The sequence below is a fragment of the Boleophthalmus pectinirostris genome, unplaced genomic scaffold, assembly GCF_026225935.1.
Source record: "Boleophthalmus pectinirostris isolate CB_2022bp ecotype Guang Dong unplaced genomic scaffold, ASM2622593v1 HiC_scaffold_16, whole genome shotgun sequence".
NCBI classification, from domain to species: Eukaryota; Metazoa; Chordata; class Actinopteri; order Gobiiformes; family Gobiidae; genus Boleophthalmus; species Boleophthalmus pectinirostris.
The window spans coordinates 14,167,603-14,182,188 of record NW_026571095.1 but is presented as its reverse complement, the minus strand read 5'-3'; the positions used below and the strand labels follow the sequence as shown (position 1 = coordinate 14,182,188).

General features: G+C 40.5%; 1 protein-coding gene across 2 annotated transcripts in view; it reads right to left on the bottom strand.

Annotated features, from left to right (window-relative positions):
• gpc1b (glypican 1b) overlaps positions 1-12,539 on the bottom strand; it is a 70,557-nt gene extending 58,018 nt beyond the window's left edge. Inside the window, exons 1-2 of one of the 2 annotated variants that reach the window (XM_020922404.2) lie at positions 12,189-12,539; positions 11,805-12,101 (exon numbers count right to left, since the gene is read on the bottom strand). In XM_020922404.2, the coding sequence (XP_020778063.1) occupies positions 11,805-11,967 (163 nt within the window). In that variant the 5' untranslated portion in view covers positions 11,968-12,101; positions 12,189-12,539. Of the gene's footprint in view, positions 1-11,804; positions 12,153-12,188 lie in introns of both variants that reach the window. The other variant, XM_020922396.2, reaches the window with a different exon arrangement.
• Between the last annotated feature and the right edge of the window lie 2,047 nt (positions 12,540-14,586).

Below are 14,586 nucleotides of genomic sequence, written 5' to 3'. Positions count from 1 at the left end.
CTAAATAAGTCATTGTCATTTCAAGTTCATTAGCTCGCCGCTTGCAGTCGCCTCCTGGGAAGAGGAGAGGGAGCACGGAGAGGAGTGTTTGTACTGTGGAATAACCCTCTCGGACACTCCGGTAATGGAGATATATATTCACATGGTGGGAAAGAACAGGTCAGCAAGTAGAGCTCCACTGGAATTCTTTATATAAGGAATTATCTGCAAAGTGTAAAAGCAAATGTTGCACTACAAAGTTGAACAGACCAGAAATCCTAAAAAAAGTACAAACTATATACGTATCAGAAAGGTCCTATATTACACAAACTTGACTCTTGTGATTTCTAAGCCACATTCTAATGCTCTTACCTTCTCAAAAGCATACATGGAGTCGTGTTTTGTTTCTCTTTATTATTAATATTACATCTCCAAAGCTCAAAATGCTCTGTTCCACCTTGTGATGTCATGAGGCAGTCATTTTCAAGTTAGCATCTTTTTACCTTTAGTTCAGTAAAGATGGGCAATTCCAGGGCTAAAAACATCTTAATTATTCTGGTGAATGTGTATTGAGTTTAAAAACACAGTGGTGCACTACCTGTATGACATGACATCACTAGGTGTAACAGAGCGTTTTCTATTTGAGAGAAGAACTCAGCCTAAAAATGCAGGACTTTGTGTGTTAAACATGTGTGGATGAAAGAAAACACAACTCCAGGTATGTTTGTGGTGAGATAACATTATAAAAATAGACCAAAAAAATCATATGGAATAGGGGTGTAACGATATCCAAGTCTCACGATACGATATTGCCATGGTATGAACCTCACGGTACGATATTTATTGTATCGTGGGAAAGCTCACGATATGGTGGGGAGGTCCATGATTAGAAATGTAACGATATCCAAATCTCTCAATATTTTCATGACATACATTTCACGGTACGCTATTGCAAAATTTTGTGGCTGATAAAACTGTTAATATGTTACTTTTTCCTCTTAAAATGCCTTGACAAGACTTAATCCAAAGAACTAAGACTTAAAAGTGCTTAGATCTGTTATTTCTTCATGTAGTCTACACTGAAATGGAGCAAAAGGATCATGGTCTATGTAGTTCCCTCTTTTTTTTTTTTAGCTATTGCTGCACCATAACTCTTAATTTACGTGAATTCAATATATTGTGATGGTCCGCGATATTATTGTGGGAACTTTGACGATACGATATCACGATATTTCAGTTATTGTTACAGCTCTAATATGGACCCATTAAAAGTAGTAAAAGTTTATGGTCAGAAATAGACCAAGGCATTTTATAAACTCGGCCAAGGTAGAAGTGAAAGAAAATAGGATACATGATTCAGTGTTTACGCTATAATTGCACTGATAAATCTAATGAGGGTTTATGTTGCAGCAGCCGTCATAATTGCAGTGGGCCATTATTTTTACATTAACTTGTACACACATTTCAACACCTGAAGTTGCACTGTTCTATTATAAGTGAAAGATGAGAGTTTATTTTTGAAAGTCTAATATAGAGGCTGGTCATTCCGGGCACCCTATCTCCACATGGTCACTCAGCCTTCGGTAAATAGCCGTGCCGACTCAGAGCGCTGCGAGTCGTGGGGGCTTTCCTTCACCACAAGTAACGCTTCATGTCACACAAAACCAGCCTCGCTATCTAATTACTGTGAAATGTGCTTAGAACGCACTAAACTAAACAGGCCAGAGGAGCTGAAAGTAGATAGTCTTGAAGGAGCATCGCGCTGCACTCAAAACATGGAAAGTCGACGTCGCTCAAGCACAGGAAGCTAATAAAACCTCGCTTTCAAACAGTACAAGGAGGAAGTTGGAAAAGTGTTGGATCAAGTGTGAGAAAATGAATTCCCAGCGGAGCGCCTTGGTAATGTTGTTCAGAATTCTTTGTGGAATCCCTAAATCACATGTAATGGCAGGCCCTTTTAAGAGGCACTTTTATGTTCCGGGTTTTAAAAAAAATATGGTCAAATGGATTGCAGAAATGTGATTCAGCCTGCTGTCATAAGCGATGGAAATGCACCAGTTATGAATGCAGGAGTTCAAATCCTCCCGAGAACTGAAGGAGAAAACTGAAAATGGGAAAATATTCTCAGAAACAAGTACTTACATAAATTCTGTTCAACTGCAATAGGCAAAAAGAAGCCTTAATATCCATGCTATATACAGTCAAATGATGTTACATATGGCGTATTTTTCATGCAGCTCTGTTGAGTAGCAACAGTTTGAAGTTCAAAGAAACCACAACCAGACAATAATATTAAAACAGCTACCTTCTACCTTTAGTCCCGGTAAAGATCGGCAACTCCAGGGCTGAAATGATCCAAATGATTCTAGCGAAGGTGTATGGTGTTTGATAGAGCAGTGGAGCACTTTCTGTATAACCACATGACATCACAAAGTAGAACAGAGTGTTATCTATTTGAGAGAGGAAGCCTAAAACATGTGTGAATGAAACAAAACAACTCCAGATTTGTTTGTGATGATGAAACATTATAACATAGATCAGAAAATAGCGTAATATGGGATATTTTCTGTAGTGAATAAATTTGTGCTCGAGTCAAAATTACGATGGCAATTCATCTTATTCAAGTGATTCTAGACGCCACTGTAGCTGTGTACGGCACTGTACAATAACACGAGGTCATGCTCGATATATTGTAGCTCTAACGTAGACATTGCTTCGGTCTGAGCACGATTCAGGCCCTGGTTTGGAACAGATTAGGGAGTCTGATGTTTACACCTCAGGAAAAGGAGCGAGACAAAGAGTATATTCACAGTCCACAAACACCTGTGCGTCAGCCCCTCACTCGTGCACCAACACATTCAGCCTGACAAAAGCGCCTTCTGTGTTGTTTTGCTACAAAGAGGTGTGACCTGTAAAGTTTTCAATAACCAAGTGTGGGGAAAGGTCAGAGTAAAACAAAGCCCAAAACTACTGATGTGTTTTGAAAGGGAAGTGTTGCTGGGCCTCGCATCAGCAAATGTCTTTATTAAATCTGGACTGTGTTTGCAGGGCCTTGGCACCGAGACATTTCCACACATTCAATAGCAGCACTTGTGTTCTTCCTGACAGAATTTTTATAATTTCCAACAAGACTTTGCTCCTACAAAATGTTTCGAAGCAATGAAATAGTTAAAAAGGACCCATATTATGACATTTCTAATCTGTGTTCTAATGTTTCCTTATCAAAAACATATCTGGAGTTGTGTTTTGGTTCATTCACACATGTTTAACACACAAACCCTACAGATTTAGGCTAAGTTCTTCTCTCAAACTGAAAACGCTCTGTTCCACCTTGTGATGTCATGTGGTAATACAGGAAGTGCTCCACTGTTTTTAAACTCTATACACCTTCGCTGGAATTATTTGGAGGATTTGAGCTCTGTAATTGCCAATCCCTACTGAACAAAAGATAAAAGGTAGTGGTTAACTTGAAGACTACCACTACATGATATCACAAGATTCAACAGATCATTTTTAGCTTTGAAGATGTAGACAGACTAATGATGAAAGATTACTCAAACGTGTGGATGCAACAAAACAGTTTCAGGTATGTTCTGAGGAGTTAACGTCATTTTAACATGACTTAAAGCTCACAAGGGTCCATTTTGTGTAATGTAAGGCCTTTAAAATACTGTATTGGGTTACTGAGAATGCAAACTCACTATTAAAATCACTTTATTCCATCAGCTAAAACCACTAAATATAAGGCGTACTTCATGATAGGATATGGTCCACTTCTCGTATTAGAAACATTAGGCAGACATACTTGGTTGAACAATCTGCAACTCATCTGCATTTTAAAACAAGAATAAACCAGGGCGAGTCAGAGCAATGCAGGACACGAAAATAACCCTAATTGTGACACTATAATAAGATGTAATGTGTTTATGTTGCTGTGATGGTCCCGTTGCCATAGCAATGTGTACACAAGATGCCAAGGAGTTTCCCAACAAAAAGTGGACCACAGCTGCGGACGTGGTGTGACGCCCAGAACAGCTCCTGCAGCCTGCCTTTACTTAACTCAGCGGTGGGCATCCTGGTTTGGATCTATGCCATCTGCTCAGACTGCGGGGGGTGAGAGGGAGCAGTGAGCCAATTCTGATACCCACATGGTCCACTGCTGGGGGCTACACGGTCCTCATGGATTTACATAGAGAATACGAACACATACATCAAACACAATGACAGCCAGTGGAATGGAAGTCATCAATGACCTTCTACTCGTGGGTTTCTTCTTGTACTGCAACATTCTGAGTAGTGAGGACTTTTTCCCATTCAAAAGAGATGTTTTGTTGTGTTCACGTGGCTTCATAGAGTTCTAGAAAACTGGACTGGAGGACAGGTCTAAATTCTCAGGTGAAACTTGCTGTTTTACACTGAGACTACAAAATTGTTGACTTGGTTTATGGTTAATTTCTGGGCTATCCACGTGAAACAACAACTGGTTCAAAGTCCAATGTCATCTGTCAGCATAATGGAACAGAAGTGATTTTTTTTTTTTTTCCTCACAATAGCCTCAGAAATGGGTGTCATTATTCAACTCCAAATATGATGTCTTCAGTTGAAAGCTATAAGATGGTGGTGCATTATGTAACAGGAATGTAACGATATCCAAATCTCACGGTACGATATTTATTGCAATATTTTAAAGAGGATAATATAATTGTAGATAGGTCACTTTTTTGCATTTAAAATACCTTGACAAGATTTTGGTGTGAATTATTACCGTCATAATCCCAAGAATTCAAGTAAAAAACATATGTCTTCATGTTGTCTGCGCTGAAATGCATCATGGGATATGTAGTTCCCTGTGTTTATAAGCTGTTGCTACTATAAAACCATGCATTTAAGCAAAGGAAACTGATTTGATATATTGTGACTGTCAACAATATTATTATGAGACTTTTGACGATACAATATAACAATATTTCGGTTGTTGTTACATCCCTATTATGTAACTTTTCTGGGGGACAAATGCTTTTCTCCATTGAGATGTTTCACAGTATGGTACTAAACCTTCCCATCTTCAAGGAGACCAAAACAGATCGAGTTATAGGTCAGATCTGTGGAGAGGGAACCCCACTCAGTCAGAATGCCTGTTTATCTACGTATTTTAGAGCTAAAAAAACACCTGTAGTTGAATAAATGTAATGTCAAGCTATTTAATGTCACACTATGGAACATTCAAGGCAGAGTAAAGACATATCCATAGAAACAAGCAGGTGATGGACCCTCCACAGAAAAGTTACACAATGCACCTTTAATATGGCAAGTCTGTGGATCCAACCCATAAAACAAATTTGTAAAGTATGGTTAGTTCTTTCAAAAAACAGTGCATCTTCCATAGGCTTATATAGGCCTCCCATATCTGCCCTCCTTTTAAAATGATGACAATCAGATTGTGGATTCAATAGGTCGCGTTCATGTTCTACACAGAGGACATGCATCTGGGACACACACATCCAAGAAAGTGCATTACGGAGACATCACATCGACCTAGTGTGTGTGTGCGCGCGTGTGCGAGGGGGAGTCTTAAACAGCACGTGGAGAACCAGAGGAAGCAAGCCTCTGACTGAATGCACACACTGGTCACATGGCACAGCGGGCTCATGGGACAGACAGACTGGCCTCGATATATACAGCATATGTTTGGTATGAACTGTGGAGAAGACCATACAACCATGAGACAGCATCATCAAGCACATATACTTTACCTGTATAGGGCTGCAACTAACCATTATTTTAGTAGTCAACATTATTTTTTTAATAGCTGACAAGTTAAAAGATTATTTCTGCTGCATACTAAGCTTTTTTTCTACATATATAATCAAAAACATGTTGAGATAAGGTGACAGATGGCAGTTTTAGATATAGAATATTTACGTATAAAGTGGACTGCTGATGAAAATAACAAATTGCATATTCTGTTTTGACATTTTGTCATCTGGCTTGTGTTTTAGAGTCAAAATATGATTATGATTATTTCAGTAGTGATTATTATACCAATTGATCGCTTCAGTATAAAGTATGATTTCTTCTTATGGTCCAATTGTTCATCACACATGAAAAAAATAAAAAAACAGAACTCAGTGAGAACAGAAGACATAATAAAATGGTAAATGGCATTTGTCATATTTATATAGCATTTTTACAGCTCCACAAAGCACTTCACATCCATCCATTTTATTCAAGAAACCATTCACATACAGAATCCTACATTCATCCTGCTGTAATACTTCTGAGTCCGTCTGCAGATGCACATGACGGGCACGCTTTTGCATATTTGTCTCATTCCACTTCTGCCAGACCCTTCAAAGTGAGCTGCACCCTGTAGAGACAATCAAAATGATATATACATGCGCAGATCAAATGCATGCCTCTGGATAAGCTGCCTCACACATTTTCTCATGCCTTCTCCAGACCTGGAAATGAAAGTAATTAAAAATGGAAATGTGCCACATGTTTTTTTAAATCATCAGGCGACGTGCAGCTTCCTTTTTGGGATAATTTATATTTTGGTTTATTTTGGTTTCTTCCTGTATTGTGTCATTATAGGATTGACCGAGGGCATGGCTGGCCTCGTCGCACTGGCCTTTTCCTCTCTCTCTCTCTGTCTGTCTGTGCTGCACATCAAACAGACTGTGGTTGGTTTCATGCTCTCTGGACTCCATTATAGCTTAATGCTTCAGGAGCATTCTTACTGACTTCAGCGGATTGTGCGGCCAGCGAGCCCACAGAGAGACAGGGCACTAGCACTGATCTATAGAGCCACGTGAGGACTCAGAATCAACAGGGCAGCTGCTTTTAACAGTCTATGGGTGAACAATAACAACCACTGCAGCCTTCATGAGAATTTGCAGTTTACTCAACTGGAATCATCAGGTCAGTATTGCAGGGGTCTGTGCAGCACTCCAAGCAACTAAGCTACTGTACTTTGGGAACGTTTACAAATGGTTCTATTGAAAATCTGGTGAAACTGTCTTAATAGAGATTCTGACCGGGTTAAGGGAGCACCTTGATTGGCTGGAGCCTCTTGGAGAAGGCAGTATAAGAAAATGTCTAAATGTGTACTTGTGTACTTCTTTATCAACATTTGAAGATCAAACATGTTGCTATGGTTGCCATTTCCTGCTCTCAAATCCTTGAACAAACCCTACTTAGCTGGAATTCTGGCACTTTACGCTTTAGAGGAATGAAATGTAAAACTGCAGTGGACGTGAATGGACTATAACCATCATAGTATTATAAAGTACACCACTGCCCACAGACTTGAACTAGACTGTTGAGCTTCAAAGATGCATCCAGAATATATGAACTGCACAATCTTCACACACACATTTCACAGGCAAACAGCGTCCTGTCACAGCCCAGATTTCCAGCCACAAGCCGCTGTGTATTCGACAGCAGCAGTTCCTGCTTGGAGAGCACCATTCCCACTGTATCATTAGCCAAACACTGGTTAGGGATGACACTTCACAGCAGAGAGCCTGTAGCAACCAGCAATCAACAACAACAGAGAGCAAAGGAACGCCGGAGCTCTTACATGGATCCCCACAGTTAGGAATGCAACAGTTTAGCTAGATGAGGTTCAACATTCATTTAATTGATTTTTTTTCTCATTTGAACAGCAGATGTTATAAAATGGTGTAGTCGCTGTTACAAAATGATGTTAAAGCTCAAAGATGAAATTAGTTTAATGATATGATCACTTCTGATTTTTTCTTCAGCTAATTTTCCCTTGAAAAACATGACATGCTGCATCCCCTTTCCACAACTGCAGAGAAAACTAACAAGGTAAATGGTGAGACTCCAAGAAAAAGAGATGAGACAATGGGGCAGTGTAATGGGAAGGGGCAGACAGGGGAGTAAACCAGGAGACAGATGAGTCTCGTACAAATCAATCTTTTTGGTAAATGATGACAGAAAGACGACCATTAGACAGTTTTATGGTTTGCGCTACTCGTCATGTGTCCTGTGCTCCCAGCACTCATTCACTGAAAGCCTCTTGAATGACACTCTTCAGTTTATTTCTCTAAAATGTTAGTTACTTCTTATTGACTCAAAGGCTTAAAATTAATGCCAGAAACTGTAATATCAAGTATAGTGGTCATCAGTGTCATTGAACATCTTTTAACTTCTACCCTCATATAATTACTATTATAAATGCAGTAATCCCTGTGCCTGACCTACTCTTCCTGACTGTCATTGATTACAGAAACAGTTTTTGGTGGCAAAGTGAGAAAACTGGCTTTCAAAATCATTATACATCTCTAAATGAAATACAGCTGCAACTAACAATTATTTTGGTAATTGATTAATCTAGACATTTTGATTTGTTGTTTAGAACACGCAAGTCCCCTTAAAGCTGATATGAAGGCGTTTGAGGTAATTTTGGCCTATGGACATGAAAATCACTTCTGGATAGCAGTCGATTCATCTCGATTTCAAAACACTGTCTAGATGACGACCTTTGAAAGCAGACCATTTCATCTAAAGCACGAAATTCTCAAGTCATTTTCATGTAATTACTGCTCTGTACAAGTCATGAAACTCTTCTGTCAGCTCATGGCCTGTTTTCAGTGTGTTTATCCACCAGTTAATAATTACTCATTTAATAAATTATTATCTCAATCACTGATTAGTTGCAATTAATCAATTAACATGTTGAAGCCCTAAAAAATAAACATCAACTCAAGTGAAATGAGCAGATGTCAGATCTATGGATGGATCACACTGACACATTGTAGACTTTTTTTCTCAGTTAGTAATTATTAAAAGTCTGTCATGTTTATATTTAGAGAATAAATGAAAATCAAAATATTGAGCCACTTGTTTTTAATTAGACAAAAAATTGTATAAAATGTGAGGGAAAAATATTTGGCTCATACCTACAGTGGCCAACCTCCTTGTCAAAGCCTGCTCTCGTCAGATCTCAGAGGCTAAACAAGGCTGTGTCTGGTACTTGGATGGGAGACCGCTGGGAATTCCAGGTGCCACAGTGGGGCGCTAGTGGTAAAAACTGAAGTTGTGTCTTTAGGAAAGACTTCCAGCCTCACTTCTGTCAATCTACCCCAGGTAGGCTGTGGCTACAATATTATCAATATACAATACCGTCACTGATCGTAGAGTGAATGATAATGCACAAAATTGTAAAGTGACTTTGAGCATCTGGAAAAGGGCTGTATAAGATGAATGCATCATTACTATTATCAAAGTTTGCACATCTCCACAAGAACTGCGACATTACTGACTTCAACATGCCTCCCACCTCCAGTCAGATCATGTGTGCGCAGTCTGACGTAAAAAGTCTCAGTCATGTGACATTGTTCAGCAGGCTGATTAGCTTTAGCAATAAGTTAAGATAACAGCACAGCTCCTTCAAAGATGGCTTGTAGAAAAACAAAGATAAGCCCACAGTGGATGCATGACACAGAGTTATAGAACATTTGTAGAGAAGAGTAGCTGATGGTTTTGATAATGGATTGATATGATCTCAGAGGGGTGTGTATCATAGAGATCTGTGCCAGCAAACTGTCTCATAAATACAAAGTGCTGGTAATGAGGAGGTGTAACTCAAACATGTTAATATGATTTTACTGTGAGGGGGGTTGCAGGGCTGGGGTCCCACACACACTGAATTGGGGGAGAGGAAGCTTGTGTGTGACCTTCACTTAGACCCTGTCCATGCATTAGGCTGATCACGCCTCTCCCACAACAGGAAACGTCCTTGTCCAAATGCCATTCACAACACCGAGGCTCATAACTCAAGGTGGAAATGAAAGCCCTCATATTGGGCCGAGGGGAGGTGTTTCATATGCCACATTGTTTATGCTCCAAAGCACAGATGAGCAGGAGCAACAAGCCTGCTCCTATCTCTGTAACAATTCTAGTGGCTGTTTCACACGAGTATTTTCTCTCTCACAAAGGATGCATTGACCCCGGGCTTAAGTAAGCTCCGCGTCATTGATTGAAACAAGAGGAACGGGCCGGTGTCTTGACAAGACAGATTTGCTCTTTAAAGCATTATGGATTACCGGCGTTTGGACCCAAAAGGGGATTTCAAAGAGGTCCCGGTCTGGCATTAATTCAGCGGGATGATTTATTCAGTGCGGTCAATCAATTCAATTAGAAGTGTCCAGTTACGACTTTGCGCTGACTACTTTATGATCTACAGCGCAACGACATGCACTAACAGTTTCATCACATTACCGCCCCGCCCAAGTCTCATCTCCTATCAGCATAATCACTCAGATGGACCTGCGGGAGATTTTTACAGTGTGTCTTAATGTCCCCTTTAAGTACCAGTAATTATGAGGCTTTGGAGACAGGGGACGTGCTGGGTGCAGGCCGCTTCAGTGCTGTTTGTATCAGAACACAAAGATTTGTACTTTGAGTTCACTCCAAACACCCTTCAGGTGAATGTTAAAGACAGTCAGAGGTTAAGGTCCTGACATGGCTTGGCCAGGGCTAAACCGGCTGCACCAGCGTTATTTATAGGAAAGTTTGGACATTTTTACTCCTTGGAAAAGGCTCTCTTGGCTGCGATAAACTTCTGTGAAAGCAACTTGTGTAACCTTTTCCATAATTATCATTCCTAATACTAACAAGTCATATTTAACAGAACAATGGCAGGTAACATACAAAAACATTTGGAGGGTATAATGCCCCCTATAGGAGGAAGTGTGAAACCAAGTGGAGCCTGGATCCCTTTCTCTTCCTCATCATCCTGCATGTTAAAGATAACACCATCACTCCATAGTTCAGGGAGGGATGAAGTATTATTGATGGAAGTACAGGACAGTGGTAAATCACAAAGTTTAATCAACAGTACAAAATTTTAATATAGTGAAATAATGTTTGTAGTATGCCATATTTTAGAACTTTGTTTAGTTCCACATTCACACAGCTGTCTTTAATGCATTATTTAACACTCGCTTTCATGAGAATCTCCTGCTTTGTCCATGCTTGCACACAGTATACTGTAAGTGAGGAGCTATTGGTCTGTGGAGACTGCTGGGCTGAATTCCTAGGAAGGCACACATGTAATCAAGTGAGTTCCAGAGAAGGGCTTTGTGAGAGACTGACATCAGACCATCAGTGATAGAGCGCACACATCAGATCTGTGCGCTTACAGCACAGTCAAGTGACCAGCCAGTTTTCAGCACATAAATGCACCAAGCAGCTGCAAGTGTATGGCCAGTCTAAACTAAACTATAGCCTATAGCCTACTTTTATATAATCACACACAGGCACATCTAGAAACCACTGGGTCAACCCCAGTCATGGACTATATGAACCTAAATCTGTGTCTGTTAAACCCATGTCTGTGTCTGAGTATTAAAACACTAATGTGCGTCTAAAATACACCTTAATCCAGACCAAAACAATGGGTTACAAGACATGGACAACAGAATAAACTAAAGCAGGAGTTAAGTGCCATGTACTAGACCTATAGCAGATAATATGCCTGCGTACCTGCAGTAGACCTTACACCACAGTTTGAGAACCGCTGACACAAGTCAACGTTAGACCCTTGTTTGATGTGAGACAATTTTCTCCTTCAACTCTACAGCTTAATGGCTGTTTACACAGGAGTGCAAAAAAGTTTGAGAAGTCAAACAAGACGCAGTTATATAAATGTGTCAACACAAGAGGATCTTTCAATAAATTGTACTGCTGCAGGTGCGATAGACTCAAGGGAGGAAAGCCGTCGGATTTTGGCACATCGTTAAAATGTAGGCTACAAGACCACTTGAAATTAAATAATAAAATAAATGAAGGTTTACCTGATATTTCAGTCTGTGGCACTCCCTCCAACGTGAAGCCTTTCCCGCTGTAAAACTGTCTGATATCCGAACAACTCCGCGCTTTGCTGGTGCCTTTCTCCCCGAGGACCGCTGTTGTAAGAGAGGACAGTGCCAAAAACAATGCCACGATGTAGGAATCCATCACGAGTCTTTTTGTTTTAGCGAGACAAGTGCAAATGCGAAGAGTCCCAGATCAACAGCCGCTTGTCATGGGCACAAGAGCACGAAAACCCTTCCACCTTCTTCCTCTCTTCTTCTTACACCAAGAGTAGAGCCCTGCGCGGAGATTCACAGTCCACAGTTATAAATTCCTCTGTCCGCCTTCACCTACGACAGAAAGGGCAAAGCACACAGCCAAATTACCGCTTTATAACTGCAGCAGCCGTAGAGGCACATGTATCTGCTGCTGGTGTCTACTGTTGTACTGACCGAGCGCGCCTGTACCAACCCGGCTCTTAGTGACGTGCGGACTCACGCTGCTGCCTGCTACTGTGTGTCCCGTTTGGAGCGATGCAATGCCAGAGCTGCCACAGAGCGGACTGACAAGGCGGGCAAGAGAAGGAGGAGGAGGCGGGAGAGAGACAGAGGGAGTGTGTGCGTAAAGCTGCTGGCGTCTTTCTCCCGTCACTGTTATATCTCTTCTCACAAGTTTTTGAAATGATCTACTTTTACAGTCTCTTCGCGAGGGACATGTTTAACTCCCCGGGCCAGGTGTCGCTGATGAACTGTGGGCGTGTCCTGTCGCTTCATGCCCCGCCCCCTCACATCCACAGGTGACCGCAGGTTCGCCCTCTCCAGCACGAGCGTAACCAGCGTCACTCTTCGGGGTGCAATTACGGACGTTCCACAAGCCCGTGCGCGCCTGTTCTTCCGAGTTTACCTGTCAGGTGGTGAATGCCTCTATTATACCTGTGAACACACTGTTTGGCCAAGAACTTAAACTTGGACAGGGCTGCTAAAGAATGGGAGGCCAACAAAAAAAACTGTCAAAGAGTTGATTCAGCTCATTTGTCAAACTCCCTATGGACAAAGAATAGAAGCATAATAGACTGATTATTCACATGACATGCTAAGACATAATAAGACAGTATAAGAGATCTTTATCTGATATTACTATTTATCCTTGAGCCCAAAAAAGTATAAACTGTTATATTTAGTGAAACTGACAATATATGTTGAAGAAGAGACCAAGTCCAGACATGAAATCTTTTGCTCCTGAATTGGCCTGTGATAGTGAAATATTTCTCTCAGTCATTTTGGACCAAAGTAAATGATACAGCGCACTCATATTTATATTTACACCAATGTATGCAGACATTGGGAGAAAAATGGTTTAGGTGTCTTGCCCAAGGACACAACAACAGTATTCATATGTGGCAGCTAGGACTAAACTGCCAATCTGTGGGTCAGTTGTTGACTGCTCTACCAACTATGTTTATATCAAAAGAGGGAAAGGCGATTCTTTGTTATTCCAGTATTTATTTTTTCTGGCTTGGCTGGATGCAGCCTATACCAGAGACTCAAAATGTTCACAAGTACACACCAAAGAAAAGATTTAACAGGACTACTCCAGGTCTAATAGAGCTAAACCAGGTCTAAAAGTGATTACCTAATTTCCACTGTTGTTCTTAACAAGAAATTATCCAAAGAGGAGAGTAAAGTGGAAAAAATTAACTCTAAATAAGACAAACGCACATACTGAAGAGCTGTGCAAGTACCACCTGAAGGAGCTCAGTTTGAGACATACTGGCCTAGAGCACTTTCATCGCCACTTCAATCATCTTGAGTCAAAACAGACCAATAAATAAAATCAGATGTTATTTTTAATTCAAACTGAGCGAGGATAGGACAGAAAAAAGTAAAACATGGAAAAAAAAAACAACCCTATTGAAGGGATCAAAGCTTTGGTATTTCTGGCTGTGAAACTGACCACTATCGTTCTCAAGCCAAACTTATATTTGTTGCAGGATCAGCTCTGTTTTCATAAATCAGCACATAAAACTGCTTAGCACAAAACACATGGATTTTGAACCTGTAGTTCCCTGGTTTAAATCTCTTTGTAAAACATTCCTGAAATGCCTCAGTTTCCTCATTACTTCTAATAGGATCAGTGTTTTCCAGTTCCCAGCATCCGATTCCGACAGTCAAGCTCCTTGTCACGGCCTGTGGCAGCAATATGTCCAGAACTAATGCTGTATGAGAGCAGGGAGGGTCACCCAGTTCAGCTGATTCAAAAACTATATATGTACTATTACTTTGAATGCATGATTTGGAACGAATCTGGATTGCTGCTTAAACGTTCTAGAATAGTTTTATGCTAATGTAACAATACCCTTATGTATATTTTGTTTATACATCAAAAACCAAGAAATCAATCTCAAAAGTCCAATGCCATTTAAAAAAGGGACATTTTGTGTTGCAACACTTTTGATTAGGGCACATAACTATGAGGAAAAGTCTAGCGCACACTGCACTGACACTTGTTGGGAATAAACAAGCTTAAAATAACCCACCACCTTGTAAAACAAACCAACAAAGTAACTCAGACAGGAAAAAAGAGAAAACAACATCCACTGCAGCAGCGCTACTTTTCCGCCTCCCAATTATTCTATGAAGTCAGACATTGTTGTGAATAAACCAGGAAATGCTACTCTTTAATTAGTTTTGTTCCACCTCATGACTGCAGTGCGGCCATGTCCAACTAGGAGGACTACGTCTCACACATCAGCTAGGGACAGAACTGCTTTGACTCCTTTGTTTT